The following is a 26,747-nucleotide window of genomic DNA, read 5'->3' as shown; positions in this document are numbered from 1 at the left end:
ATACTCTTTGGTTCAGGTCTCAACTTTGGCTAGAAAGGAAGTATCGGCTAGAAGAGAGGCATTCAGGCGCCACTGGGAGGCAGGAGAAGGCAGAGTAGAAAGACATATTGTGACCAAAATCACTGAGTGATCGGACAAGGGGCAAGTAAGTATAGATGGAGTCCATACAGAGTGCAATAGGGAGTGGGAGATAAGAAAATAGTCCAATCTCATGGCTGAAAAAAATATATATTCAAGTTCTTTGGGATGGAAAAGGTGTAAAACATCCGCTAGACCATAGGACTGAATAATGTTCACGAGGATAGAGTGCCTTTTTGGAGGCCGACAGGAAGCCTGAGAACGGCAGTCCATGTGAGCATCAAGAACTAGGTTCCAATCATCACCAAGAATAAAATAGTCAGTTGTGATAGAGGCCAATTCTTTAGCCAAGGTATGAAAAAACCCCGATCAGCCTGATTGGGCCCATAGTCCGTAAAAAAAAGTATACCTTTGGGAGGCAATGTCAAGTGTAACCATAACCTAGTGACCCTGAGAGTCATGGGATGAGTGTATGATGGAGTATTGAAGGTGTTTAGACAGCAATATGGCCACCCCACCCTTAGAGGAGACGGCAGGAGAGAAAAAGCAATGGAAAACACAATCCTGTTTTAGTTTAGCAGATTCAATTGCATTCAACTTGGTTTCTTGCAGAAAGGCCACCTGAGTAGAGTGATGCTTACAAAACAGCAACATTTTCTTTCTCTTGATAGGATGATTTAAATCCCTGATATTCAGAGACAATACATTACAAGCTAACATCGTACACATTTGAACTGAATAGAGGCATGGTCCCCTGTGCAGTAAACAAGAAAAGCTGTACATCAAAAAGGAACATACCACACTGTCTAGAGAAGCTAGAAACTGAAAAAGGCTGCCTAACCCGTACCAAACTCAAAAAATCCCCCCCACACATGCATACATATACCCCCCTCTCTCCCCTCATGCATCCAAACCCCCACCCACCCACAAGATAGAAGCCTTGTAACCATCCTGCCAAAAAGGCGACCCATAGGCCTCCAGAGGGGAAGAGACACTACAACACGGAGGCTCGAGGCAAACCCCCACCCAACAACCCTGCAAAGAACAATGCTGTTAAAATACAGAAAAGATATCGGTCATAACATTTCACTCGCAGCCCTGACAAGAGCAGAGTAGGCACAGCGCTAACAAAGCGAATATAGATAAAGCAGACATAATAACAAGCCGCTAAAAAATTTAGCTGTCCATACACTGCAAATCTTCCTGTTCCTGTAGGAACTGATCCACCTCTGCTGGGTTGGTATAGGTTTTGGTGCATTTCTGATATGTAACTTTAAGGTGTGCCGGCAAAAGAAGGCCAAAGCATGCCTCAAGCACATGCAGACGAGGGTGCAGGGCCAAAAACTTGTGTTACTTTTCCGCAGTAGCTTTGGTGTAATCAGCCAAAATGTAGATGGTTTGGCCCTGCCATTCAACTTTAGGAAGAGTTTTCATCTTTTCCAAAATTGCCGCCATATGCGGGAAGCACAGTAATTTCATCATCACCAGTTACACCCGCTGGGAACCAGAAGGAGATTTGGTCAGCACCCTATGGGCCCTCTCCACCTCTAGGGCACTGTCAAACTGCAGAGATAACACCTTAGGGGCCAAGTTTCAAAGAACTTATAGGCATCAGATCCCTTCATGCCTTCGTATAAGCCACTAATACGCAAGTTGTTCCATCGGTTTCAATTGCCAAAATCCTCCATCTGGGCCTCCAGCGCATGCAGCGCCCACCGATCCATTTTTAGATTAGTGGCGATCTCGTCAATAAGCTTACTTTTCCATTCTAAGGTAAGCAACTTAGAGTCTAGAGCTGACATCTTCGCTGTGAGAGACATAATCTCATTCTTGATGTCTTTAATGTCGTCTTTGCTCTCAGTAAGCATGTTGGAAATATGCTGCAGTTGATCTGCTACCATGACCCCATTATCACCACACGGTCTTCCTGCTTCACTCTTAGTGTGAGACGGCCCTGTTTGGCCGCTTAGCACCCGAGGAATTCACAAAGACTGCCTCAATTTTGCCAGCTTGGTGTTAGGCATCGTTGCCAGAGCAAATAACACACTAGCTCTAGAAAATATCGAGTGAAAATGTTCAAGTAGTAGAGTCAAAGGTGGAAGCTCATGTCTCAAGCCTCCATATTGTTTGTGCTCTCTAGCGCCCTCCCCCACCCCCCCATCTATGTAAAATATTAATATTATTGTGGCAACCAAAAAAAAGCCATGAATTTAAAATTTTAGACTTTTAAATAACACCTGGTATTCATAGTTTAAAAAAAGTAATATTTTTTGCTGAAATTCAAATAAACTGATTTTCCATTGACATCTGGCATTTAGCAGTTAAAAATTGTTATAAACTATTCTTAACTCTAGGTGGCTCTAATGGGTTAGATCAGTGTTCTTCAACCTTTTGACACCTATGGACCGGCGGAAATAAAATAATTATTTTGTGGACCGGCACCGGTCCACGGACTGGCAGTTGAAGAACACTGGGCTAAGTCGTGCCCATCTCCACCCAATCTCCGCCCCCAAACCACGCCCCCATAATAGTACTAATTGTAACACCATTTTTTCCATTCATTTTTCATATACACACACACACACACAATATAATCATATTAACAACACATAATGGTTAACCACAAAATTAAACTACACAAAGCACACTGTATGCTTTTCATTCCTACCAGTAAACAGATAACCCCATGCAAATGCAGGACCAAAAACTAAAAGTACTAATATTTACAAACAAACCCTAAGATCCAAGACTCTGCAAGCTGTACAACCCCAGAGGAAAAGAAACAAATGTGTTTCTTCCTGAACAGGCAAATCAGTCACTAAGTAAAAAAAATTAAAGCATTTTCCCCTACTATTGTTGTCTCTCTCCCTCCATGTGCCTTGCCATCTGGCCTGCCCCCGGTGTTATCTTAGGGGCGGTCCACTGTGCGATCAACACAGCATCTTCGGGCTGGCTCCCTGTTTGCTGCATTGCACAAAGCTGTGGGCAGTGGCTCCTCGCACGCGTCCCTCGCCTCATCTGGAAGTCTTTCCTCTGATGTTGCGAAGTCAGAGAGAAGGCTTCCGGTTCAGGCGTAGGCCACTTATAGAAGCCTTTTCCCATGGCTTTGTGCACTGCAGCACTCAGGGAGCCAGCCCGAAGACGCTGCGTTGATCGCACCTTGGACCTGCAGCTGAAGAACGCTGTCTTAGGCCCGATGGACGTGCTGGCCCTGTTGACCGGCAGAAAATTTCTGTGGACCAACACTGATCCATAGACCGGTGGTTAAAGAATACTGGGTTAGATTATATGTATAGCGTTTTCCCTTCCTTTCTGTTTCAAATCACTCTATTTTGTTGAGTTGATCTCAAACATTAAATATTAAACCTTGCCTGGAAATGATTATATGGATACTCACTTCCACAGCTAAAGAGCTTACAGCAAGAGGCCTGGTGTGCTATGAGAGACCATGAACATGGTTACTCAGGCAAGACCTATAACATAGTGACGTAGCTAGGGAGGCTGGTACCCGGGATGGTGGCACGCAGCATCGCCATGCTGGGTACCCCACCCCCTTCTTGAAATGTTTGTCGGAGAAAGCAGCATCCTCCGCCTTGGCTCCCTTCTGATGTCACATTTTGGTCCCACAACTGGAAAGTGACATCATAAGGAAACAAGCAGCAGAAAGAAGATGTTACTCCCATCGGTGAACATTTCAAGGGGGATATAGGTGTGGGGGGGTAGAGAAGAGTAGATGAGTAGAGGTGCGGGTTCCTGAGGTAGTCTGCATACCCCATACCCCGCCCCCGCTAACACACCTGATCGTAGTGGGGAGTTTTTTCCAGTTACATTTTGCAAGTTGACAAGGATGAAAGCCTGATCAGAGATAAAAAGCAGTGACTTTGTGATACAAAAGAATAATTATTATTTCTTATGGATGGTCATAGTAAAAAAAAAAAAACAATAGTTTTGTCAATATCTGTTTATATTTTCCTTTTTTTCTAATTTTTTCATGTTTCAGCACACATTCATTTTAAGTGAGAAATCATCTTTATAAGAGTATACCATAATCCATCAGCACGATTAAAAAGAACAAAATTCAACCAACTCCTACATTTAGCAAATGCACACATTCCTTTTAAATGTGCATCTGTATGCATTTTTTGCACATTAAAAATGAACAAATGCACACTAATAGATATATGTGCATACAAGCAATTTACATGCAAATTGTTTAGGCACTTCAGTGAACCAAATATATGCCAACAAAAGCACCTCCTTGCCCCCTCTTCTCCGAAACCGTGCTAGCGGTTTTTAGAGTGGAAAGCCGCACTGAATGGCCCGCGCTGCTCCCGACACTCATAGGAACTCAATGAGTGTTAGGAGCAGCCTCGGGCCATTCACTGTGGCTCTCTGCACTAAAAACCGCTAGTGCGGTCTTGTAGAATAGTGGGTTGGTTTTTCCTCTCTTTTTCTTTACTATTTTCTAGAAGCAGAAAGATGTGAAATAATTGCTTGTTTTTCAAGTGCTCACTTTCCAGTCCTGCAGAGAACAAAAAGAGGCTAGAATTGCTCGTCATTCCTTTTGAAGTTCTTCTTCCCTCTCCCTTTTCCCTGTATCCATTTTCCTCTTTGAACAGTAAATAACAGAAAGCAAGACAGTAGAAACAAATGGTCACAACTTTATTAACATAATGGTAATCTACCACCATTAATCAACATAAACAATCAGTATCAAATCACATTTCTTATAAACTCCTACCCTCATCCCCCCATACTCAGACCACAGGAGATTGCTGGCAATTTCCTGCAGTCCACGACGGACTGGGAAATTCAATGCCGGCGCCATATCTGACAAATGACATTGAATTTACAGTCTATTTTATGGCCAGTCAAGACATAGGGCTCCTTTTATTAAGGTGTGCAAGCGTTTTTAAGCGCACGCTTAAGATTAGCACACGCAAACCATACAGTAAACAAAAATACTAACGCACAGCTTAGTAAAAGAAGCCCATAGATAGCTAGGCCAATATTCACCAGCTAGCCAGCTAAGTCTCAATGGCCAGTTGGCTCTGTCTGATTGCCAAGCCACTGAATATTAGCGGTGACTGGCTATGTCACATGAAATAGCCAGTCACCAGCCAATCCACTAAGCCGAATATTCAGTGGGATATAGCCAATAAATATTGTAAGATAGACAGCTTTGTGCTATTTAGCCAATTGGGAGCAAGTGTTGTAGCAACTGGAGGAGAAGGCAGGCCGCCCCAGGCTCCATCTTGGCAGGGGTGCAATCACCCACCCACATCTTCAAAATTTTCAGTGGCAGCAAGCAGCATCTCCTATATGCATCTCATGCCGGCCTCAGCTCTCCTTCTGACATCACATCCTGGCCACAGGACCAGGAAGTGATGTCAGAGAGAGAGCTGAGGTTCATGCAAGCAGCAGCTAGAAGTTGCTGCTAGTTGCCGCCAAATATTTTTAGGTGGGACGTGGGGGGAGGGGATGTGACAGAGAAGAGGCACACAGGGGGGCGCATGACAGGAAGGAATGCTGGGGGGGCACATGATATAATGCTGGGTGGCATCACCTTGAACGCCTCCTTCCCATACTATGCAGATGCCAGGAGCCATTCAAGACCAGCTTAATAATACTGAATATTAGGTCCTTATTTATTTATTTTGTCAAATTTCTAGCCAGTCCTCCCAGAAGAGCCCAGAATAGCTTACAAGTTTACATATACAATAGAAGGTTTAGGATCAAGGTTACAACTTCAGTGGTCAGGATTACTCCAAACCTAAGTAGTGTCAAAATGAGATACCATTCAATCTTCACAGACTACTGATTCAACATGGCTGCCTCTATTTGTACCTGATCAACCATTAATTTCTATAGCCTCTTAGTTCAATCTACCTATACCACTCCCTGTGTCAATGCTGATTATTTGTACTTTGAATGATGGACTTCTATAGCCGGTCCTACTGCTTGAGAGGGAGAGGTCCACAGGTCATTGATCCGGTTGCTTAATAAAAACCTGGCCCTAAAGTAAACATGGAGGTGACAACTCCTCACTGGCCAGATATGAAAGACTATGTCATGTCTTTACTTTATTCAGCCTCAGAATGGCAACATTTTGTTTCTCATTGACTGGCTCATCTGAGAGGTGCAAGGCTACATAACTCCTTTCCAATGTGTACTTTTAACAACCTACAGACTTGGACACACCAACATGACAGTCAGGTTAGTCATCTAAAGGAGTACATTGCTTATCTTTTTCCTGGATTATGTGACCCACTTAATTTCATTTGAAAAATATATAATTTTTCTAAAAATCAAGAAATGAGATGATTGTCTTATGGATAATTTATCTTGATTCCTCTGTGAAGAACTGTTATACAAGCACATGTAAACACAAAACCCCCTTTTGAAACATGAAACATTTGTTGCCAGCCCAAATTATCATGTGCTATCTTAAACAGCAGGTCCCAAATCATATTTATGTGTTTCTTGAAAACAATATCGTGACATTTGGTATCTCACATTTTTCCAGAACTTTGTATTGGGCGAGCGAGCACGCACTGTGAAGCCTCCTTTCCATCTGATGGCGCCTTGCTTGTGTTTGATATATTTAAGAGATTCCGGCATGGCTGCAAAGTCAATTATTTCCTCCAGTTCAATCAGAATTACTTTCATTTTATTGCGGATTAAAGCATTGTAGAGCCCAATGTGTTGCTCATACAGAGTTTGTTCTTGTCCATCTTCACAGGAAATAGAACTGAGAATAATTATCAATGTTCGACTCTTTTGAAGGAAATCTTCCACAACATCAGCCACAGCTGCAATAATATATTAATAATGACCATGTAAATAGTTTTCGCTACATATACTATAACAATATACAGTACATATATTGTAGCTTTGATATACATCTGTACTTATGCAACACATTTGTAATCAGTCCTCCACCAGACATGCCCCCTCTTTCTACTGTATAACTTGGTGCCTATTATTAGGTTCACTTCTATATATAATACAATACAATTCAATTTTTATTTGTATACCGCCAATACCTCTTTGAAGTTCACAGTGGTTCACAAATAATGACATAACTAATATATGGTACTTGGAAAAATATCCCTAACTGTCCAATAGGCTCACAATCTGACTAAAGCACCTGAATAAAACAATTGCTGACATACTAAGAAATTAAAAAGAAGACCAAATAAAATCTATAATTAAAAAGATTACTAATAAAGAAAAACAAAAGAAAATAAACAAAAGGATACTATTTAAAGCATGCAAAGTGATACAAAGGTAACCTATTAACAAAAACAGAAACAAAAGAAAATTTGGTCTTGGAGGATGAGATGTACAGTGTCGGCATCTATGAGACAAACTTGGTATTTTCTGTTACTTAGAGCATTTTGGACCCCAGTGCGTTTACAAAAATTAGATTCCTCTAAGTCTAATAGATGCTGGCACTATCATCTTGAAGCTGGTACATTGGTTCATTTACTGTTTTTTTGTCCTCTAATACTTAATTATTGGAAATCTATTTGGAGTCAAATTAATAATTTACTTGAGAATCCAGTAGCGCTTTCATATGATAAGATATTGTTTGGTAAATCAATGAGGAAAAAGAGTCAAATTTCCTCTAAAAATAAATTACTACTTATAATGACGGGAGTTGCCATTCAACAAATTACAAAAAAATTGGAAAAATTATGATAGATTAAGTTATACTTTTTGGTGGAATTCATTGTGCCATATTTTTAAAATGGAGAAAATACTAGCTATTCAGCAAGGACGTTATAAAAAAATTATTGATGTTTGGGAGCCATTAACAAATTACTGTAAGGAATAATGATATTTAATAGTTATTTATTCCCCTTTTATTAATTGAAGTATAGGATGGGGGAGAGAGGGAGGTTATTGGAGGGAGGGAGGGAGGAAGGGAAGAATTATATTGTGATTCAATGTATGTGTGATTAAAAAGTGATAATAGAGTGTATATAATTGTATTATAAATCACTTGAAAGTTTAAAAATGAATAAAAATTTAATAACGAAAATAAACATGTCCACAACGAGCTAGGATTCCAACGGCCTGATCCAAAAAGAAGTTATAATAAGGAGATGGACCCGCCTCTCAATATGGGAGTTAGCTGGTAGCAGAATGAATGGGAACCCTTGAAAGGGAGCATGTGATATATGTAAAAGAACCAATGAGGTTCGGTGTCTGCTTGTCGGTTGCCGAAGGCAGGGAGGAAGAGATTCCCCTGCGTGAGCCATGAAAATGTGTATGCTGCACTATAACAGTTTTGAAGTATGTGAATTTCACTGAAGATTGGAGTGTAAGGGCTCCTTTTACAAAGCTGTGCTAGCGGTTTTAGCGCGCGTGCTAGGCGCTAACGCCGGCATTGAGCTGGCGTTAGTTCTAGTCACGTAGCGCGCGCTAAAATTCTGCATGTGCTAAAAATGCTATCGCAGCTTTGTAAAAGGAGCCCTAAGTTTTAGTTTATTTCACCTTGTTTTTAGTTTACCCCTAAGGAAGCCCATTTATTGGCTTATTGGATCATAGTTGAGTTTTGGGTGTGTGCGGCAGTGCCATAGAGCAATGTTACTTACCGTAACAGTTGTTATCCAGGGACAGCAGGCAGCTATTCTCACTAGTGGGGTGATGTCATCCGACAGAGCCCCAATACGGACGTCTCACAAGCATGTCTTGCTTGAAGAAACTCAGAAGTTTCGAGATGCCCGTACTGCACATGCGCCAGTGCCTTCCCGCCCGATGGTCCGGGCGTGTCTCCTCATTTCAGGTAGCTAGCAGAGAAGCCAACCCAGGGGAGGTGGGTGGGATGTGAGACTAGCTGCCTGCTGTCCCTGGATAACAACTGTTACGGTAAGTAACATTGCTTTATCCCAGGACAAGCAGGCAGGTATTCTCACTAGTGGGTGACCTCCAAGCTAACCTCAATGGGATGGTGGGAGAGTTGGCAACTTAGGAGAATAAATTTTGTAACACTGTTTGGCCAAACTGTCCATCCCTTCTGGAGAAAGTATCCAGACAATAATGAGAGGTGAATGTATGAACCGAGGACCAAGTGGCAGCCTTACAAATCTCCTCAATCGGTGTCGATCTGAGGAAGGCTACAGAGGCTGCCATTGCTCTGACCTTGTGGGCTGTGACCTTACAGGGAAGGGGTAATCCAGCCTGGGCATAGCAGAAAGAGATACAAGCCGCCATCAGTTGGAGATAGTGCGCTTCGATACAGGTCGACCCAACTTGTTTGGATCAAAGGAGACGAAAAGTTGAGGAGCAGTTCTGTGTGGTTTGGTGCGATCCAGGTAGAAAGCCAAAGCACGTTTACAGTCTAGAGTATGAAGAGCCGATTCTCCAGGATGAGAATGAGGTTTTGGAAAAAACACTGGAAGTACAATGGATTGGTTGAGATGAAATTCAGAGACCACCTTAGGCAGGAATTTTGGATGAGTGCGGAGGACAACCTTGTCATGGTGGAATACTGTGAAAGGTGGATCCGCCACTAAGGCCTGAAGCTCACTGACCCTGCGAGCAGACGTGAGGGCCACTAGAAAAACCACTTTCCAAGTGAGAAACTTTAGTGGAGCCTTGTTGAGAGGCTCAAAAGGAGGTTTCATAAGCTGAGAGAGGACATTGAGATCCCAAACCACTGGAGGAGGTTTGAGAGGAGGATTGACATGAAAAAGTCCTTTCATAAATCTGGAAACCACAGGATGAGCAGAGAGAGGTTTCCCTTGTAGAGGCTGATGGAAAGCCGCAATAGCACTCAGGTGGACTCGTATAGATGTAGACTTGAGACCAGACTGAGACAGGTGTAGAAGATAGTCCAAAACAGAGGATAGGGAGGCTCGCTGAGGCTCCTTAGAATTGGAAATACACCAGGAAGAAAATCTAGTCCATTTTTGGGAGTAGCATTGTCGAGTAGCAGGCTTCCTGGAAGCCTCCAAGACATCCCTCACCGTTTGGGAAAACTGGTGAGGAGTCAGGTTGAGAGGAACCAAGCTGTCAGGTGGAGATATTGCAGGTTGGGATGAAGCAGAGATCCCTGATGCTGAGTAAGCAGTGAAGGAAACTCTGGAAGAAGGAATGGCTCCCTGCTGCTGAGTTGAAGCAGAAGGGAGAACTATGGTTGTCTGGGCCACCGAGGAGCTATTAGAATCATGATGGCATGGTCGGACTTCAGCTTGACCAGTCTTTTGAATGAGAGGAAAAGGAGGAAACGCATACAGAAAGCGATTCCCCCAATCCAGCAGAAAGGCATCCGCCTCGAGACGATGAGGAGTGTAGATCCTGGAGCAGAATTGAGGCAGCTTGAAGTTGTGGGGAGCCGCAAATAGGTCTATCTGAGGCGTCCCCCACTGTGCAAAGACTTGATGAAGGGACTTGGAATGGAGCGTCCATTCGTGAGGCTGGAGAAGACGACTCAGGTTGTCTGCCAAGACATTGTCCTTCCCCTGAATGTATACAGCTTTGAGGAAGGCATTGTGGCGCACCGCCCAATCCCAGACTCTGAGAGCTTCCTGGCAGAGGGAGGCCGAGCCCGTGCCCCCCTGTTTGTTGACATAATACATGGCGACCTGATTGTCTGTGCGAATGAAGACCACCATGTCATGAAGCAGATGTTGAAAAGCTTGAAGAGCATTGAAGATGGCTCTGAGCTCCAGAAGATTGATTTGATGGAGACGGTCCGCACCGGTCCAGAATCCCTGAGTGCGAAGACCATCCAGATGAGCTCCCCAGGCATAGGTCGAGGAATCGGTTGTGAGGACCTTCTGGTGGGGAGGAGTGTGAAACAGCAAACCTCTGGATAGATTCGAAGAGGTCATCCACCAAAGTAGAGACTGCCGAAGTGCAGGAGTGACGATGATGTGTCGAGTCAACGGATCTGACACCTGAGTCCATTGAGATGCCAGGGTCCACTGAGGAATTCTGAGATGGAGTCTGGCAAACGGCGTCACATGAACTGTAGAGGCCATGTGGCCCAGGAGGACCATCATGTGTCTTGCTGAGATGGACTGGTGAGAAGACACAGACTGGCAGAGATGAAGAAGAGCATCCATGCGTTGAGGAGGAAGGAATGCTCTCAGTCGGATGGTGTCCAGGACTGCTCCGATGAATGGGAGAGACTTTGTTGGCCTCAGGTGAGATTTGGGGAAGTTGATCTCGAAGCCCAAACTCTGCAGGTAGGAAATAGTGGCCAGGGTCGCCGAGATGACCTCCGGAGCCGAGGGGGCCTTGATGAGCCAGTCATCAAGGTAGGGAAATACCTGAAGACCGTTGCTCCGGAGTGCCGCGGCCACCAACACCAGACACTTCGTGAAGACTCTGGGAGACGAGGATAGGCCGAAAGAAAGCACTCGATACTGCAGATGTAGATGTCCCACCCGAAATCTGAGGAACTTGCGAGAGGCTGGATGAATGGGAATGTGAGTGTAGGCCTCCTTGAGATCCAGAGAGCACAACCAGTCGTTCTGCTCGAGGAGGGGTTAGAGAGAAGCTAGGGTCAGCATGCGAAATCTCTCTTTGACCAAGAACTTGTTGAGGACCCTGAGGTCCAGAATGGGTCGCAGGTCGCCCGTCTTCTTCGGGACAAGGAAGTACCGGGAGTAAAACCCCCGGTTGTGTTGGTCCACAGGGACTGGCTCGACGGCACGAAGCTGGAGCAAGGCTTGAGCTTCCTGAAGAAGAAGGGCGGTCTGAGTCAAGTTTGAAGGATACTCTCTTGGAGGGTGGTCTGGAGGAACCCGATGGAATTGAAGAGAGTACCCTTCCCTGATGATAGTAAGGACCCAGAGGTCGGTGGTGATAGCCTCCTAGCAGTGATAAAATTGATGGAGGCGCCCCCCGATGGGAAAAACAGGAGGAGGCAGAACGAGGTTGGTTATGCTCTCTAAGAGACAGTCAAAAAGGCTGAGGAGCCTTGGGGACAGTAGACGGCTGAGGCTTTTGCTGAGCTTTCGGAGGAGGCTGCTGCTTCGCTGGTTGCCTCGCAGGTGGAGCTTGCCTTGGTTGATAACGCCGTTGATAAATCAAGGGCGGTCGAGAGGGTCGAGACTGCTGAGGCTTAGGCTTCGGCCGAAGAATGGACTGAAAGGACTTTTCATGATCAGACAATTTCTTCGTGACTGTCTCGATGGATTCGTCAAAAAGATCCGCCCCAGCACACGGAACGTTTGCCAGTCGGTCTTGAAGATTCGGGTCCAGGTCAATGGTACGCAGCCAGGCCAAACGGCGCATCGCCACAGAGCAGGCAGCAGCCCGGGTCGAGAGCTCGAAGGCATCAAGGAAGATTGTATCAACTGAAGACGAAGCTGGGAAAGCGAAGCAACTACCTCCTCGAACTCAAAACAAGCCTGGGACTCGATGTAGGGCGTAAACTTCCGAAGTACAGGAAGAAAGAATTCCAAATAAGTGGCGAAGTGGAAATTGTAATTCAGAACTCGGGACGCCATCATAGAATTCTGATAGATGCATCGTCCAAACTTATCCATGGTTCTGCCCTCGCGGCCCGGAGGCACCGAAGCATACACCTGGGCTGGATGAGACAGCTTGAGAGAGGATTCGACCAGAAGGGACTGATGCGAAAGCTGAGGACCCTCGAAGCCCTTATGATGCACCGTGCGGTACCGAGCATCCAATTTTCCAGGGACCGCAGAGATCGAGTAAGGAGACTCAAAACATCTCATGAAAGTCTGGTCGAGGAGCTTATGCAGAGGAAGGCGCAGGGACTCGGCTGGGGGATGAGGCAAGTGCATGGTATCGAGGTACTCCTTGGAGTATCGAGAACCAGAATCGAGTGTTATGTCCAGGTCATTTGCCATTTGTCTGAGAAACGAGGAAAAAGACAGTTGGTCCGCCAGAGCCGGTCGTCGAGAAGGACTGGAAGAAGTCGAGGCCTCGGGCTCAACAGAGGCCTGCGAACAACAGGGTGAGTGAAAAACATCGGGGTCCTCAAACTCCGGTCCCGGAGGAGGAGACCCAGCCTCAGCCGAGTACCCCATACGAGGCAATTTCTTTTGAGGAGAGATGGTCGAATGCCGAGAGGAATGCCTCGAAGAGTGTCTGGATCAACACCCCTCTCGATGTCTGGAGGGGGATCGAGACCGCCGGTGAATATACTGATCCCCGGAAGCCTCCAACGAGCAGATAGGACTCGAGGCCGTAGATCGGAGAGGCGGAAGATTCGACGCCTCCCGAGATGCCGTCCAGGCTTGATAGGGGGTTCGGAAGAACTCGTCCTGCTTCTTGCTATGCCCAGGACTGGGAGGTCCCGAGGGTGGATGCCACACTGTGTCATGGGGAGGGGTAATAGGCTCCAAGGGAGGCAAGTCACTAAGGGAGGCCTTCCTCGAGGGAATAGGTTCCAAGGGAGGCATGTCGCTAAAGGAGGCCTTCCTCGAGGGACCGGCCATCGACCGCCACTCCTCCTCGCCGAGCAACGAGGTCATGCGGCGCGGAGGAGGAGGAGGGGGCGGCCCGCCCCTCGAAATCAGAACTGGGAGGTCACCCTGGATCGTGGCAATCAGCCGGGGTCCCATGGTGGTCATAAGTTCCACAAACTGAGCCTCCAAAATGGACCGCAACGAAGCCGATATGGAGGGATCCGCACCAAAAGGGGGCCCTTCCGCACGGTCTCCGCGCTCTTTCAGTGCCGAGTGCTTTTGCTTGCGAGCCTTCGGCACTTTGAGCACCACCGGTGGAACTGTAGGGGTCGGTACCTGCTCCGAGGAGATGGAGGAAGGCACTGGCGCCGAGGCCGAGGTCGAAACCGGTGTAAACGATGCTGGTTTCAGAAGGCCCGAAGCAGCAGGGGAGGTAGCAGGCTTCGTAGACGGAGTCGAAGCACCAGTCGATGTCGAAGCCGAAGGATCCAATACAGCTTCCATCTTGAACATCGACTCCCACAAAAAACAGCGGAGCTTAAACACTCGCGCTGTGAGAGTGGAGCAAAGCTGGCACGATTTCGGAAAGTGGTCCTGACCCAGACACTGCAGGCAGCGTCGATGCAGGTCCGTGATCGAAATCGCGCGCTGGCACTTGCTACACTTTTTAAAACCGGTGATCGGCCAGGACATAGGCCGGAAAAGTTCCGCCGCAAGGTCGAAGGCGCGGGGCCTAAGCCACGCGGCCGACCCGGTGTCGGAAGGAAAAATTTTTTTTTTTTTTTTTTTAAAGAAACCAAAGAAAGAAACAAACGCACGGCAAGAGCAAAAGAACTCAAACCGCGGCGATGCAGAAGGCAAAAAATGGGTTCAATTGGCGCAGAATTGAAGTAAACTTCTCAGCTCCGCGGAAGAAAAAGAATTGAGGAGACACGCCCGGACCATCGGGCGGGAAGGCACTGGCGCATGCGCGGTGCGGGCATCTCGAAACTTCTGAGTTTCTTCAAGCAAGACATGCTTGTGAGACGTCCGTATCGGGGCTCTGTCGGATGACATCACCCCACTAGTGAGAATACCTGCCTGCTTGTCCTGGGATAACAAATATATACACATTCACATTAGGAGCCACGTCCTGGAGGGCCTCTGAGCATGCGCAGATGCAATGCAATGACATCACATGCATGCGCATGACATCATCGCATCTCGCCTGCGCGTGCTCAGAGGCCCACCAGAAGCGGCCCCAAACTTGAAAACCTAGTTGAACTGCTTTTATTTTTTTTATGCCTCAGGCACCCAGCCAGTCATCAAAAAAGAGAACATGTCCAGGTAAATCCGGACGTCTGGTAACCCTAATTGTGAACACCACTTCCTGGCATAAATGAGTACCTCTGATCCACTGCTGTCTATCCCTCCCCCCATAAATGGATACATGAATATATACCCTATTACAAAAAACAGGCACCTACTTTCCTTTATAGCAGTGTGCTACAAACTTTTTGAAGCCGCTGCACACTAAATGCAGGGCCATGGCTGGAGGGCATCCGGCATGTGTGATATCATCACGTCGACGTCTGTGCATGCGGGGATGCCCTCCAGCTATAATCCTGAGCCTCCTATTACCACTGGTGGTGGTGGTGGGGGGGTGCTGAAGAGGAAGAGGTATGGAGAGGAGGAGAGGCACCGACGCCAGCTGACTGCTTATAGGATGTGCCAGCACTGGCGCCTCTCCCCCTTGCTGGTGTCTCACGGCACGCCTGGAATCTGCCGTGGCATACAGTTTGTGATACACTGCTTTATAGAATAAGCTCAAAATAGGCTCCCTGTTATAGAATTGCTCTCAATATGTCCAAATCAGTAGTCAGTGATAACTAAAATTAATTAGAGGTATGGATAACGTGATCATTTATTTTTTTTCTCAAAATGGGACAGGACCACCCCCCTCCCTCCCCCGGTACCTTTTTTTAATCCCGGCAGCTGCCTCCTGTCCTGATGTCTTCCAGCAGTGGCAGAGCGGAGCGCCTGCCTGGTCCCGCGCTGCTCACTGAATGGCTGTTGTCAGTTCTCGCGGGACATAAGAACATAAGCAATGTCTCCGCTGGGTCAGACCTGAGGTCTATCGTGCCCAGCAGTCCACTCACGCGGCAGCCCAACAGGTCCAGGACCTGTGCAGTAATCCTCTATCTATACCCCTCTATCCCTTTTTCCAGCAGGAAATTGTCCAATCCTTTCTTGAACCCCAGTACCGTACCGTGCCCTATTACACCCTCTGGAAGCGCATTCCAGGTGTCCACCACACGTTGGGTAAAGAAAAACTTCCTAGCATTCGTTTTGAATCTGTCCCCTTTCAACTTTTCTGAATGTCCTCTTGTTCTCTTATTTTTCGAAAGTTTGAAGAATCTGTCCCTCTCTACTCTCTCTATTCCCTTCATGATCTTGTAAGTCTATCATATCCCCTCTAAGTCTCCTCTTCTCCAGGGAAAAGAGTCCCAGTTTCTCCAATCTCTCAGCATATGAAAGGTTTTCCATACCTTTTATCAGACATGTTGCTCTGCTCTGAACCCTCTCGAGTAACACCATATCCTTCTTAAGGTACGGCGACCAATATTGGATGCAGTACTCCAGATGCGGACTTGCCAGAACTGACGGCAGCCATTCAGTGAGCAGCGTGGGACCAGGCAGGCGCGCCGTTCTGCCACTGCTGGAAGACATCAGGACAGGAGGTAGCCGCTGGGATTAAAAAAAAGGTACCGTGGGGGGGGAGGTGAAGGCTGTATTCGTTACGGTACTTGTTTCTTTAATGGGCCCCTGAAAACGGGACATTTCAGCAACCCAAAGCTGTGCTTGGAGACAACAGCACAGATTACCTAAAAACGGGATTGTCCCGTTCAAAATGGGGTTTATGGTCACATTAAGTATGGATAGTGTTGCTAGAAAATTTATGTGAAATCCATTCTATTAAGCAGCAATGTGTATTGCATATATCCTATATAATAAAACCCTAGCCACGCTTCCGTGATCTCTGATCTGTGAGATGAAGGTCCGTGGCCGCAGGAGTGCGCATGTGCGAGTCCCCAGCCTTACTGCTTCCCAGCACCTACTTACAAAGGACTGTCCGCCAGCGTTGGACTCCATGCTCTCCAAATCACAGTGTCGGCTCCTCTCATGAGCCGCACCAGCGTCGGAGAAGGCTTCCGACGCTGGCGGAGATTGAGAGGAGCCACTGCGACACTTGCACAGAGCAGGCCAGTCCGCGGACCGGGCTGGGAAGCGCCGAAAGAGACTCCAGCCGGTCAATGGGACCAGGCAAGCAGCCACGTGAGGGATGGAAACAGAAACAAAAAAGGGTACGTGCAGGGAGAAGCTGGGCCTGCCTGCGGGAAACACGATAAGGGAAGGGGGGGGGGGCCCTTGGAGCAGGCTACACCGCGGGAGGGAAGGGGGTGGGGCCAAAAGGAGCAGGCCACATCGTGCTAAGTGTAGGGAAGGGGGGTGGGGGAAAATGCTGATACTGCTGCACAAGGAACTGGAGGGGAAGGGAAATATCTGCTGCTGCTGCACAGGGAAATGGAGGGGGAGGGAAATGCTGTTGCAGCTACACAGGGAAATGCAGGGAATGACAGACAGCAGGAGGGAGGGAGGGAGACAGAAAGAAAGGAGGAAAGACACAGGGGCTGGGAGAGGGACAGAAAGACAGAGAAAGGGGGCCAGGGAGAGAGAGAGACAGTGGGAAGGAGAGAGACATAAAGACAGACAGACATATATTCTAGCACCCGTTAATGTAACGGGCTTAATGACTAGTATTTTCATAAACATCTTTACCTTCTCCTGGTAGCTCATCCCTCCCTAATATAAACAGGCTGTAGCCACACTTTTTCTCTAAGACTGCAGGCATCATTTCCATAGCAAATGTGTGCACAATGCAGTTAGACTCCGGTGATTTACTTTTTGGATAGATAACATATGCATCGTAAATCTTCCCATCTGAAATTACAAAGAGCACAATATTTTTACTGTTGATCTTTGAGTCATTTAATAGTTATACTCTATTCATTAAGAAAAGGTTAGTTAGATTTTCCCACTGGATCAGATAGGGAAAATACTTAGAACACCTGAATGTAAACTGCTTAGGGTTCCCTTGGGGGTCTATAAATAGCTAAATTTAAAAAATAAATAAATTTCAAAACATGATTACAAAGGTATACAAAAATCTTACAGAGTCTAGGATTAGTGAACATAAGTGGAAACCTACAAAAAAAATCTAATCTAATCTAATCTAAACCTTAAGTTTATATACCGCATCATCTCCATGAGAATGGAGCTCGACACGGTTTACAAGAACTTAAAATAGTGGGTAGAGAAGAAGAAAAAGGATTACATGAACTTATGTGTAGAAGGGGGGAGAGAAAGGGGGGAAGGATAGAGCTACAATTTGCTGAAAAGCCAGGTTTTCAGTTGTTTGCGGAATAACTGAAGGGAGCTCAGGTTCCGCACGGGGTGGTGAGGTCGTTCCAAAGACCTGTGATTTTGAAGAGAAGGGATTTTCCCAGTTTGCCTGAATAGTGGATGCCGCGTGGAGAGGGGAAGGCTAGTTTAAGCCTTTGGGCAGTTCTGCTTACCTTTCCTTACCCCAGTTGACTGGCAGCTGTGCTTTGGACTGTCCCATGAAAGGATTTCCCTGTCTATATTGACCTTTTGACCCCTTATGCTAGAATATGGCTCCTCTTAAAGGAGCCAGCCCTGTGGGTGCCAGTGGGTATTGATCATGTCTACTGATATTGAGCAAACTCCTTCACCATGCCCAAGGAGGGGAAATTTGTATTGTATTAATACCTCAAAATCATTTTGAAATGCTGGTGCCTATGCATTGGGTTTATACTAAATCCTCTTGTCTCTCATCTTAAGTTCCAAGGATGAGATCTCCTTAGCCTGACAAATACTTCTCTTGGGGTGCAGATCCCCTAAGCTGAACTCTCTTCTCTCTGATCAAGTTACAGAAAATGAACTCCAGGTCTTGTTTTTACTCATTCATCACCTTGTATTTCAATAAAACAACCCCAGCCTAAGCTGACATGTCACAGAAATCTTAGGACACAATTGTTTAACAAGCTAATCAGTGCTAATAACTAGCAATTAACAAGTGATAATTGGCACTAATTAGAATTTGTAGGCACAACATCCTAAGCATCCTCTATAATAAAACCCTTACCGCACATGCGCAATAGAAAATCCATGTTCCCTGCGTCCATGAGATCTGCCTCCGTGCTGAATTAGATTTCCGGCATGTGGGGCGGCTTGCGGCGCGTGGGGCGACTTCAGCGGTGGTGGTGGTTTGACAACTGTGCTGCCGCTGCCAGGATGCCTCTTCTCACCCTCGGACCAGCAAACGTAGCAGCCGCAGGGCATTTGCTAGGCCAGCCCACTTCGATAAAGCGAGGGGGGCCGGCCTAGCAAAAGCCCCAAGGCTGCCCAGGCTAGTGGATTCTGGACAGGGGGAGCAGGGAAAGCAGAAGGGGTACTACTGGACAGGCGGATCAGGTAAGGGGTGCTGCTGGACAGGGAGGGAGGTAAAAGGAAGGTAGAAGGCCTACTGCTGGACAGGGGGAGCAGGGAAGGGTTGCTGCTGGATTGGGGGGGGTAAAAGGAAGGAAGAAGGCCTACTGCTGGACAGGGGGAGCAGGAAAGAAGTGCTGCTGGACAGGGGGATCAGGGAAGGGATGCTGTTGGACACGGGGGAGGTAAAAGGAAGGGAGAAGGGCTACTGCTAGATAGGGGGAGCAGGCAAGGAGTGGTGGTGGACAGCTGAGGAAAGAGAGAGACAGAAAGAGAGTCAGACAGATAGGGGCCAAGGAGAGAGAAAGAAAGAAAGAAAGACAGATAGTGGCCAAGAAGAGAGAAAGAAAGACAGACACACACATCTATTCTAGCACCGTTAATGTAACAGGCTTAAAGACTAGTATTCTATAAAGTGGTGCACGTAAGTTCTAGTGCATGGATCTCAAAAGTGGGCTTGGCCAGGGGCAGAGCATGGGCAGGTTGTGGGCATTCCTAAAAGTTAGGCACACTTTTATAGAATATGCCTGACCCATACACAACTTAGGGGAAGGTATTCAGGCCTGGTTTTCATTGGCATAAATGTTTGCACCTAAATGTTAGTCATATGGATGGGCGCTATGCATGATTCCATAAACTGTATCTAAGTTCAGAGGCAATTTATAGAATCATGTTAAGTGCCATGCTTTTCAGCGCCAAATTTTTAGGCGTCATATATAGAATATGGCCTTGAATGTACAGCACGGAATCTTCCCATGCTGTGGGATTCTTCGAGGTACTACTGTTGGAAGCAGGATAGTGGGCTAAAGGGTCTATTGGTCTGATTCAGTATGGCTGTTCTTATCTCTACCAGGTGTCCTGTTTAAATTGCCTTACAAATCCACAAAGTACTTGCCTTTTTTAGTCTTCCGGTTGCAAGACTCAAGGTAAAAGAGGATAATGTCAATCTTTAAAAAGTTATAGATGCAAATTGTCAGAAGAGACAAACAGATCAGTACTGTAGTTACCAATACTGCATGCTGCCAAGCAGGCATTCCTATATAAATACAAAAAGAAACTATGCATTAAAATATAAAATTTTATTTTAACAATTTATTTTTGTGGTGATTCTCTGAACTCTCCCTGAAGGCCATGACAGTACTGATCTGAATTTGATTGGCTGAGCAGCATCTGCCTGTTGCCTGCTCAACCAATAAAATTCAGAGCAGTGTCCTCAGAGCCTTAAGGAAGTAGGGCAAATCCCCTGAAGGCCCTGACCACACTCCACTGCTGGTTATAAAAGAAGATTTTATAAAATTGGCTATCTATGAATTATAAAATTATAGCACTGAAGGACTAAACACTGGAGAGAGAACAAACCTGGATGTTTTGGACGAATCAGGTAGAAGAAAGAAACATCCCTTCCTGAAGCACTTGTCACAGCACATGTGAAACTGGCATTGTAAAATGCCTTAATGACTTTATTTATAATCAGGACAGATTCCAGGTAAATTGCTTCTCCCCTTGAGGATACCCTGAAAAGAAAACAAAAGCAGCGGGCATGAGAACTAAACAGTACAAATATGTCAAGGGCAACACTGAAAGACAAAGCCACCGCATAAAAGTAAACCAATAAGTCATCCACTTATTGTTATGCCCAATATTCACCAGACTAACCATTTAGGCAGCATCACTGATGTAGTTCTAAACTTAAATCCACTAAACCAGTGTTCTTCAACTGCCGGTCCGCAGATCAGTGCTGTTCCACAAAAATTTCCTGCCAGTCCTTGAAGGATTCAGGTCCCCTCCACAAACTGCACACTGGGTATACCGGGACTCCTGCCTTCGCCGCTGTATGCTGGGCCTCCTGCTGCATATGCCTTCTGTCGTGTATGCCTCCTGTCTTCGCTGCGTATGACGGGCCTCATGCCGCGTATGCCTCCTGCCTTTATCTTGTCTCTGCACCCCCGGACCAGCAGCGGCAGCTCTGTGTGCTTTTAACTTTTCCACACAGCTGCCGCTAGCAGTAGTTTAGCCGCAGTTTTATGAGGCAGCCTTGGGGCCTTTGCTAGGCTGGCCCGCTTCGATGATGCGAGGTGGACCAGCCTAGCAAAGGCCCCAAGGCTGCCTGATGAAACCACATCTAAACTATTGCTAGTGGAAGCTGTGTGACGAAGTTAAATATACACAGAGGTTAGAGAGAGGAAAAATTTGCTGGAGAGGGAAGGAGGGAAGGGAGAAGGGGTACTCCTGGACAGGGGAGGAGAGAAAGGGAAGGGAAGGGAAGATAGTTACTATTGGATAAATGGGAGGAGGGAGGAAGGAAGAGAGAAGGAGTACTGCTGTTCAGGGGAGGAGGGAAAGGGAAGGGAAGAGAGCTACTATTGGATAAGGGGGAGGAGGGAAGAGAGTTACTATTGAATAAGGGGAAGGAGGGACGGGAGAAGGGGTACTGCTGGATGGGGAGGAGGGAAAGGGAAGAGAGTTACTATTGGATAAGGGGAGGAGGAAAGGGAGAAGCGGTACTGCTGGATAGGGGAGGAGGAAAATAGGATGGAAACAGCTGGCAGGGAGATTAGAGGAGGAGAAGGGGTCAGGATGGAATGGAGAGATCAGATGAGGGAAAGGAGAGAGACAGAGGAATGAGAAAGTAGAGAGAGATTGATGATGGGAAGGGGGTCAGCAGAGAAATAAGGAGAGAGGGACAAAGATGCTAGATCTGGTATAGGAGAGATAAAAATGAGAGCAGTGAAGCTGGAATGAATCATGTAAAATGGAAAGAGGGGGAACAGGCTGGATGGAAAGGGGATAGGGGCATAGAAAGAAGGCAGATAAGAACATAACATAAGAACATAAGAAATGCCTTCACCGGATCAGACCGAGGTCCATCAAGATCCGCTCACGCGGCGGCCCATTTAGGTTCTCTATTATGAAAACCTGAAATTACCGTATCCCTCAATATGATTTGCAAGAAGGTGTATATCCAACTTGTGCTTGAAACCCAGTAGAGTATTCTCCGCCACAACATCCTCAGGAAGAGAATTCCAAGCGCCCACCACTCGTTATGAGAAACAGAACTTCCTGGCATTTATCCTGAACCTGCTGCACCCAGTTTCAGGCTGTGACCTCTTGTCCGTGTCACATCTGAAAATGTTAGTAATGCTGCTTCTTGGTCTATTTTATCAAATCATTTTAATATTTTAAAAGTCTCTATCAAATCGCCTCTCAGTCTTCTCCTCTCGAGTGTGAACAGTCTCAGTTTCCTGAGGCGTTCTTCGTAGCTCAAATTTTTCATTCCTTTGACTAGTTTCGTGGCTCGCCTTTGCACCTTCTCCAACAGAGTTATGTCCTTCTTGAGGTAAGGAGACCAGTGTTGGACACAGTATTCTAAGTGTGGTCTGACCATTGCTCTATAAAGTGGCATTATGACTTCTTCCGATCTACTCGTGATCCCGTTCTTAATCATGCCCAACATCCTGTTTGCTCTCTTCACCGCTGCCACACATTGCGCCATGGCTTCAGGGTTCTGTCAATCAGTACCCCCAAATCCCTTTCATGTTCGCATTTTGCTAATGTTACCCCAAACATTCTATACTCGTGTTCTTTATTCTTCTTTCCTAGATGCATCACCTTGCATTTATTTATGTTAAAATTCATCTGCCACTTTGTTGCCCATGTTTCCAGCTGTGGAAGGGGGAGAGGGCAAACAGTGGATGGAAGGGGCAGATGCTGGACTGAAGAGACAGAGAGCAGACGCTGGAAGGAAGAGAGTGAAAAGACTATGAAAGCAGAAACCAGAGATGACAAAAGGTAGAAAAAAATAATTTTAATTCTATATTGTGATTAGAATATATCAGATTTGAAATATATATCCTGCTAGAGCTGGTGTTAGACATAACTGGGGACTGTAAAGCCCAGGCAGTGCTTCTTTAGCTTCCAGCTGGCTTAGGGCTCTCTCTGACCAGGGGGCAGTTGCCCTAATTGCATTCCCCTAACACTGTTCCTGTCATGTGTCATTCTGTTATCATGATATTTTTGTGTACCATTCTGTAATAATTTGGCTTATTCAGTTTTCTTGATAGTAGAGGGGATATATGTGAAGGGGAGGGGAGACAGGGGTTTTGTTGATCCTTGCCCTGTATTTATCTCCCCACAGGGGGGATGGGATGTCCGTCCTACCTTCTCTGCTCCTTCACTCTTCTCTTTGCTTCCTTTTCTCTCTTCCCTCTTTCTTCTCTCCCTCTTTTGTCCTTCTCTGCCTTCTCCTCAGGTTTTCTGATGGTCCTTCTGGTCTCTTTGGTCTTTCACTATGTTTCTCTTTGAGATGATTTATATGCCATTCTATTGGAATTCTGACTGGTTCAGTTGAACCTTGCAGTTCATTTGTTACTTGTTGCTTTCTTCTTTATTGTTTCCCCATTTGGGGTCCTTGTTTTGTTATTGAAAACTCAATAAAAATATTTGAAATGATCCTTGCCCTGTATTATTTGTATTTATAAAATGACAATTGTACAGAATATTGTTTCTTTTTATACTTTAATAAAATACGTTCAATATAAAATCATAACTTTTTGAGGCTTGTGCGGACAGGATCAGCTGGTTTGCGGTGACTGAGCTTGCGGGGACGAAGCAGAGATGGTTTTTTTTTTAAAATTTCAGTCTTAGTAGTTTGCTGGTCCATGAAATAATTATTTTATTTCCGCCTGTCCATCGGTATAAAAAGGTTGAAGAACGCTGCCCTAAATGACAGCAGAGACCCGGATGTTCCATCCAGTCTGACCAATAGTTACACAATTTATAAATTCATGATTCAATTCAATTGTCTTTCTTCTTTGATATTTCTGGGCATAGATCGTAAAGACCTCCCGATACTGTCTTTAGATTCCAACTACTGGAGTTGCCCTTGAAGCTCACTCCTGCCTAAACCAACCATCTCCTTGAACGGTCAAGTCTTTCCCATCACAGATTCCATAAAAATTCTAGGAGTGACGCTAGACTGCAACCTCACCTTTGAAACTCACACCGACTTACTAGTCAGAAAATGCTTCTCCGCCTTATGGAAACTAAGAACCATCAGAAAATACTTCGATGCAGCCTCATTCCGCTTACTGGTGCAATACTCCATCCTGAGCTTACTCGACTACTGCAACATTATCTGCCTGGGATCCATCAAAAAAAACCATTCAAAGACTATGTATCATCCAAAATTCAGCAATTCGACTGATCTTTGGACTAAAAAAATGGGAACACATAACTCCCTGCTACCAAAAACTCCACTGGTTGCCCCCGGAAGCAAGACTGCTGTTCAAGTTTGCCTGTCTCTGTTTCAAATCCATTCTTGGTTCGGCCCCCTTATACTTGGTTCCCCATTTTACCTTAGATTGTCCATCCAGACTCACTCACAGAGCTCATCTCTTCAGCCATCTAACTCTAAAGGTCTGCCGTTACAAAAGATATCTGAACAGAACTCTAGCCTTCCAAGCAGGTCATCTAAATCAGTGGTTCCCAACCCTGTCCTGGAGGAACACCAGGCCAATCGGGTTTTCAGGCTAGCCCTAATGAATATGCATGAGAGAGATTTGCATATGATGGAAGTGATAGGCATGCAAATTTGCTTCATGCATATTCATTAGGGCTAGCCTGAAAACCCAATTGGCCTGGTGTTCCTCCAGGACAGGGTTGGGAATCACTGATCTAAATGATTGGCTGAGCAATATTATCTCGCGTTCCTCATCCTACCTAAACTTCAAAAAATTATTAAAAACTAATCTATTTAACCGATTTGTAGCCTAAGACCCCTTTACTCGACCCTTGCCCCCTAAGATCTCTTTTTTCTTACCTTCCTTCCCGCTCACCTTACATTTGACCCCTTATATTGTTCCTGTTCCATGCTTACATATATTAATTGTATCTGTATCTGCTGATTGTGCCCATTCGCTGATTGTCCAGCCCTTCTTTATTGTAAACCGCCTCGAACTACTACAGCCTTGGCGGTATGTAAGAAATAAAATTATTATTATTATTATTATCTTGTCATTTGCAGAGTACAGACTGTAAAAGTCTGCCCAACACCATCCTCATGTTCCAAATTAGTGGAGTTATTGTCAAAGCCTTCCCCAGCTCATCATAAACCAAATTGCCATATACGGGACAGACCATACAAGTCTGCCCAGTACCAAACTTAGTTCTTCAATTTAAACCCTTCAGTTTCTGGTTAGAGATCCTCTATGTTCATCCCACTCTTTTTAAAGTTCCGTCACCATTTTCCTTTCCACCATCTCCCTCAGGAGGGCATTCTAGGTATCTCCACCCTCTCCATGAAAAAGAATTTCCTAACATTACTCCCGAGTCTATTACCCTGCAACTTCAATTTATGCCCTCTAGTAACCCTTCTCTGGTAAATATTGGTTTTGTATTAATACCTTTCAAGTATATAAACATTTGTAACATATCTCCCCTGTACCTACTCTCCTGTAGAGTCCAGTCTCTTGTATGTCTTTTGGCGCAAAACCCCTACTATTTTTGTCTCCTTTCTCTGGACCGCTTCAAGTCTTCTTATATCATTCACCAGATATGGTCTCCAAAATTAAGCACAATACTCCAAATGGAGCCTCACCAGCAAGCTGTACAGGTGCATCAACACCTCCTTTCTTCTGCTAGTTACATCTCTCTCTACAGTATACAACCTAGCCAGCAGAAGAAAAGAGGTGATGATACCCCCGTACAGATCACTGGTGAGGCCCCACTTGGAGTATTGTGTTCAGATTTGGAGACTGTATCTGGCGAAGGATATTTGACCATGGAGAAAAAACATTGCTTTCCAGTTGAAGTTTGTGATTTTTACTTGTTAGTTTCATTGCCCCTTGACACAGCTGGTGTACCACAAAACATGGCCATGTCGGACATCAGCTTTTAATCCCTGGGACTTTATATATATAAAGACATTTAATTGTGACTCTAAGGTCTACTTTTTCTTTCTCCTCCATTTTAGTAGAAGGGTCCATAAGTCTTTCTTCATTTGCTTTATAATAAAGACCATTAACCATTTTAGTAGCTATGCTATAGATCTCCAGTACACTTCTCCCTCTGTATCCACGGTTTCCGTATCTGCGGATTTGCTTATTCGCAATTTTTCAGCTGATGACTCCGCCCCCACCCCCCAAAAAATTATATCATGATTAAAGTTCCTACCCAGAAACAGCACATCATCACCTCCACCAACCCAGTGCATCATCTCCTCCTCCAGCCACTCTCGCCTCTCACAGCATATAACTGAAGAAGACAGCGTAGGAAACGCAAGTGCCAAGCGCTTTGAAAATGGACGCATCCTTCACATAGGCCCCCCACCCCGCCCCCTCTCATTGCGACATGGAGCAGAAGTAGAGCCCGCACGAAGTCCAGCCAGCCCAACCAGCGAGATTGAGAGAGAGAGAGCTGCTCAAATACTCGGTCTCCGGCACACTCCCAGGTATTTTCAGCTCTAGTTATTCACGGTTTCAATTGCAAAAACGCTGGCTGTTACAAAAAACAGCTAATAATATAAAAAATTATTTGCAGTTTATTCATATTCGCTGCCATAGTCCCCCTACATTCCCCACAAATACAGAGGGAGAAGTGTACTGTATTATCACCCCCTTTTTCCTTCTGGCCATTCTTCTCTCTATTTCTATCTGTGGACCACCCAAAGATCATCAGATATATTTATGGACTTGTACTCCCATTTCTTTAAGAATGACAAGA

The 26,747-nt window shown here is 45.7% G+C and overlaps 1 protein-coding gene across 3 annotated transcripts in view; it reads right to left on the bottom strand.

The window, feature by feature from the left end:
• Nucleotides 1-4,695: 4,695 nt before the first annotated feature.
• The window catches only part of LOC117362060 (interleukin-1 receptor-like 2), a 47,150-nt gene continuing 25,098 nt past the window's right edge, over nucleotides 4,696-26,747 (bottom strand). For 2 of the 3 annotated variants that reach the window (XM_033947798.1, XM_033947797.1), the window contains exons 5-8: nucleotides 20,388-20,542; nucleotides 19,924-20,064; nucleotides 17,298-17,459; nucleotides 4,700-6,890 (exon numbers count right to left, since the gene is read on the bottom strand). In XM_033947798.1, the coding sequence (XP_033803689.1) occupies nucleotides 6,526-6,890; nucleotides 17,298-17,459; nucleotides 19,924-20,064; nucleotides 20,388-20,542 (823 nt within the window). In that variant the 3' untranslated portion in view covers nucleotides 4,700-6,525. Of the gene's footprint in view, nucleotides 6,891-17,297; nucleotides 17,460-19,923; nucleotides 20,065-20,387; nucleotides 20,543-26,747 lie in introns of all 3 variants that reach the window. The other variant, XM_033947799.1, reaches the window with a different exon arrangement.

Source organism: Geotrypetes seraphini, chromosome 6 (genome assembly GCF_902459505.1).
Source record: "Geotrypetes seraphini chromosome 6, aGeoSer1.1, whole genome shotgun sequence".
NCBI classification, from domain to species: domain Eukaryota; kingdom Metazoa; phylum Chordata; class Amphibia; order Gymnophiona; family Dermophiidae; genus Geotrypetes; species Geotrypetes seraphini.
This window is presented reverse-complemented; position numbering and strand designations above follow the sequence as displayed.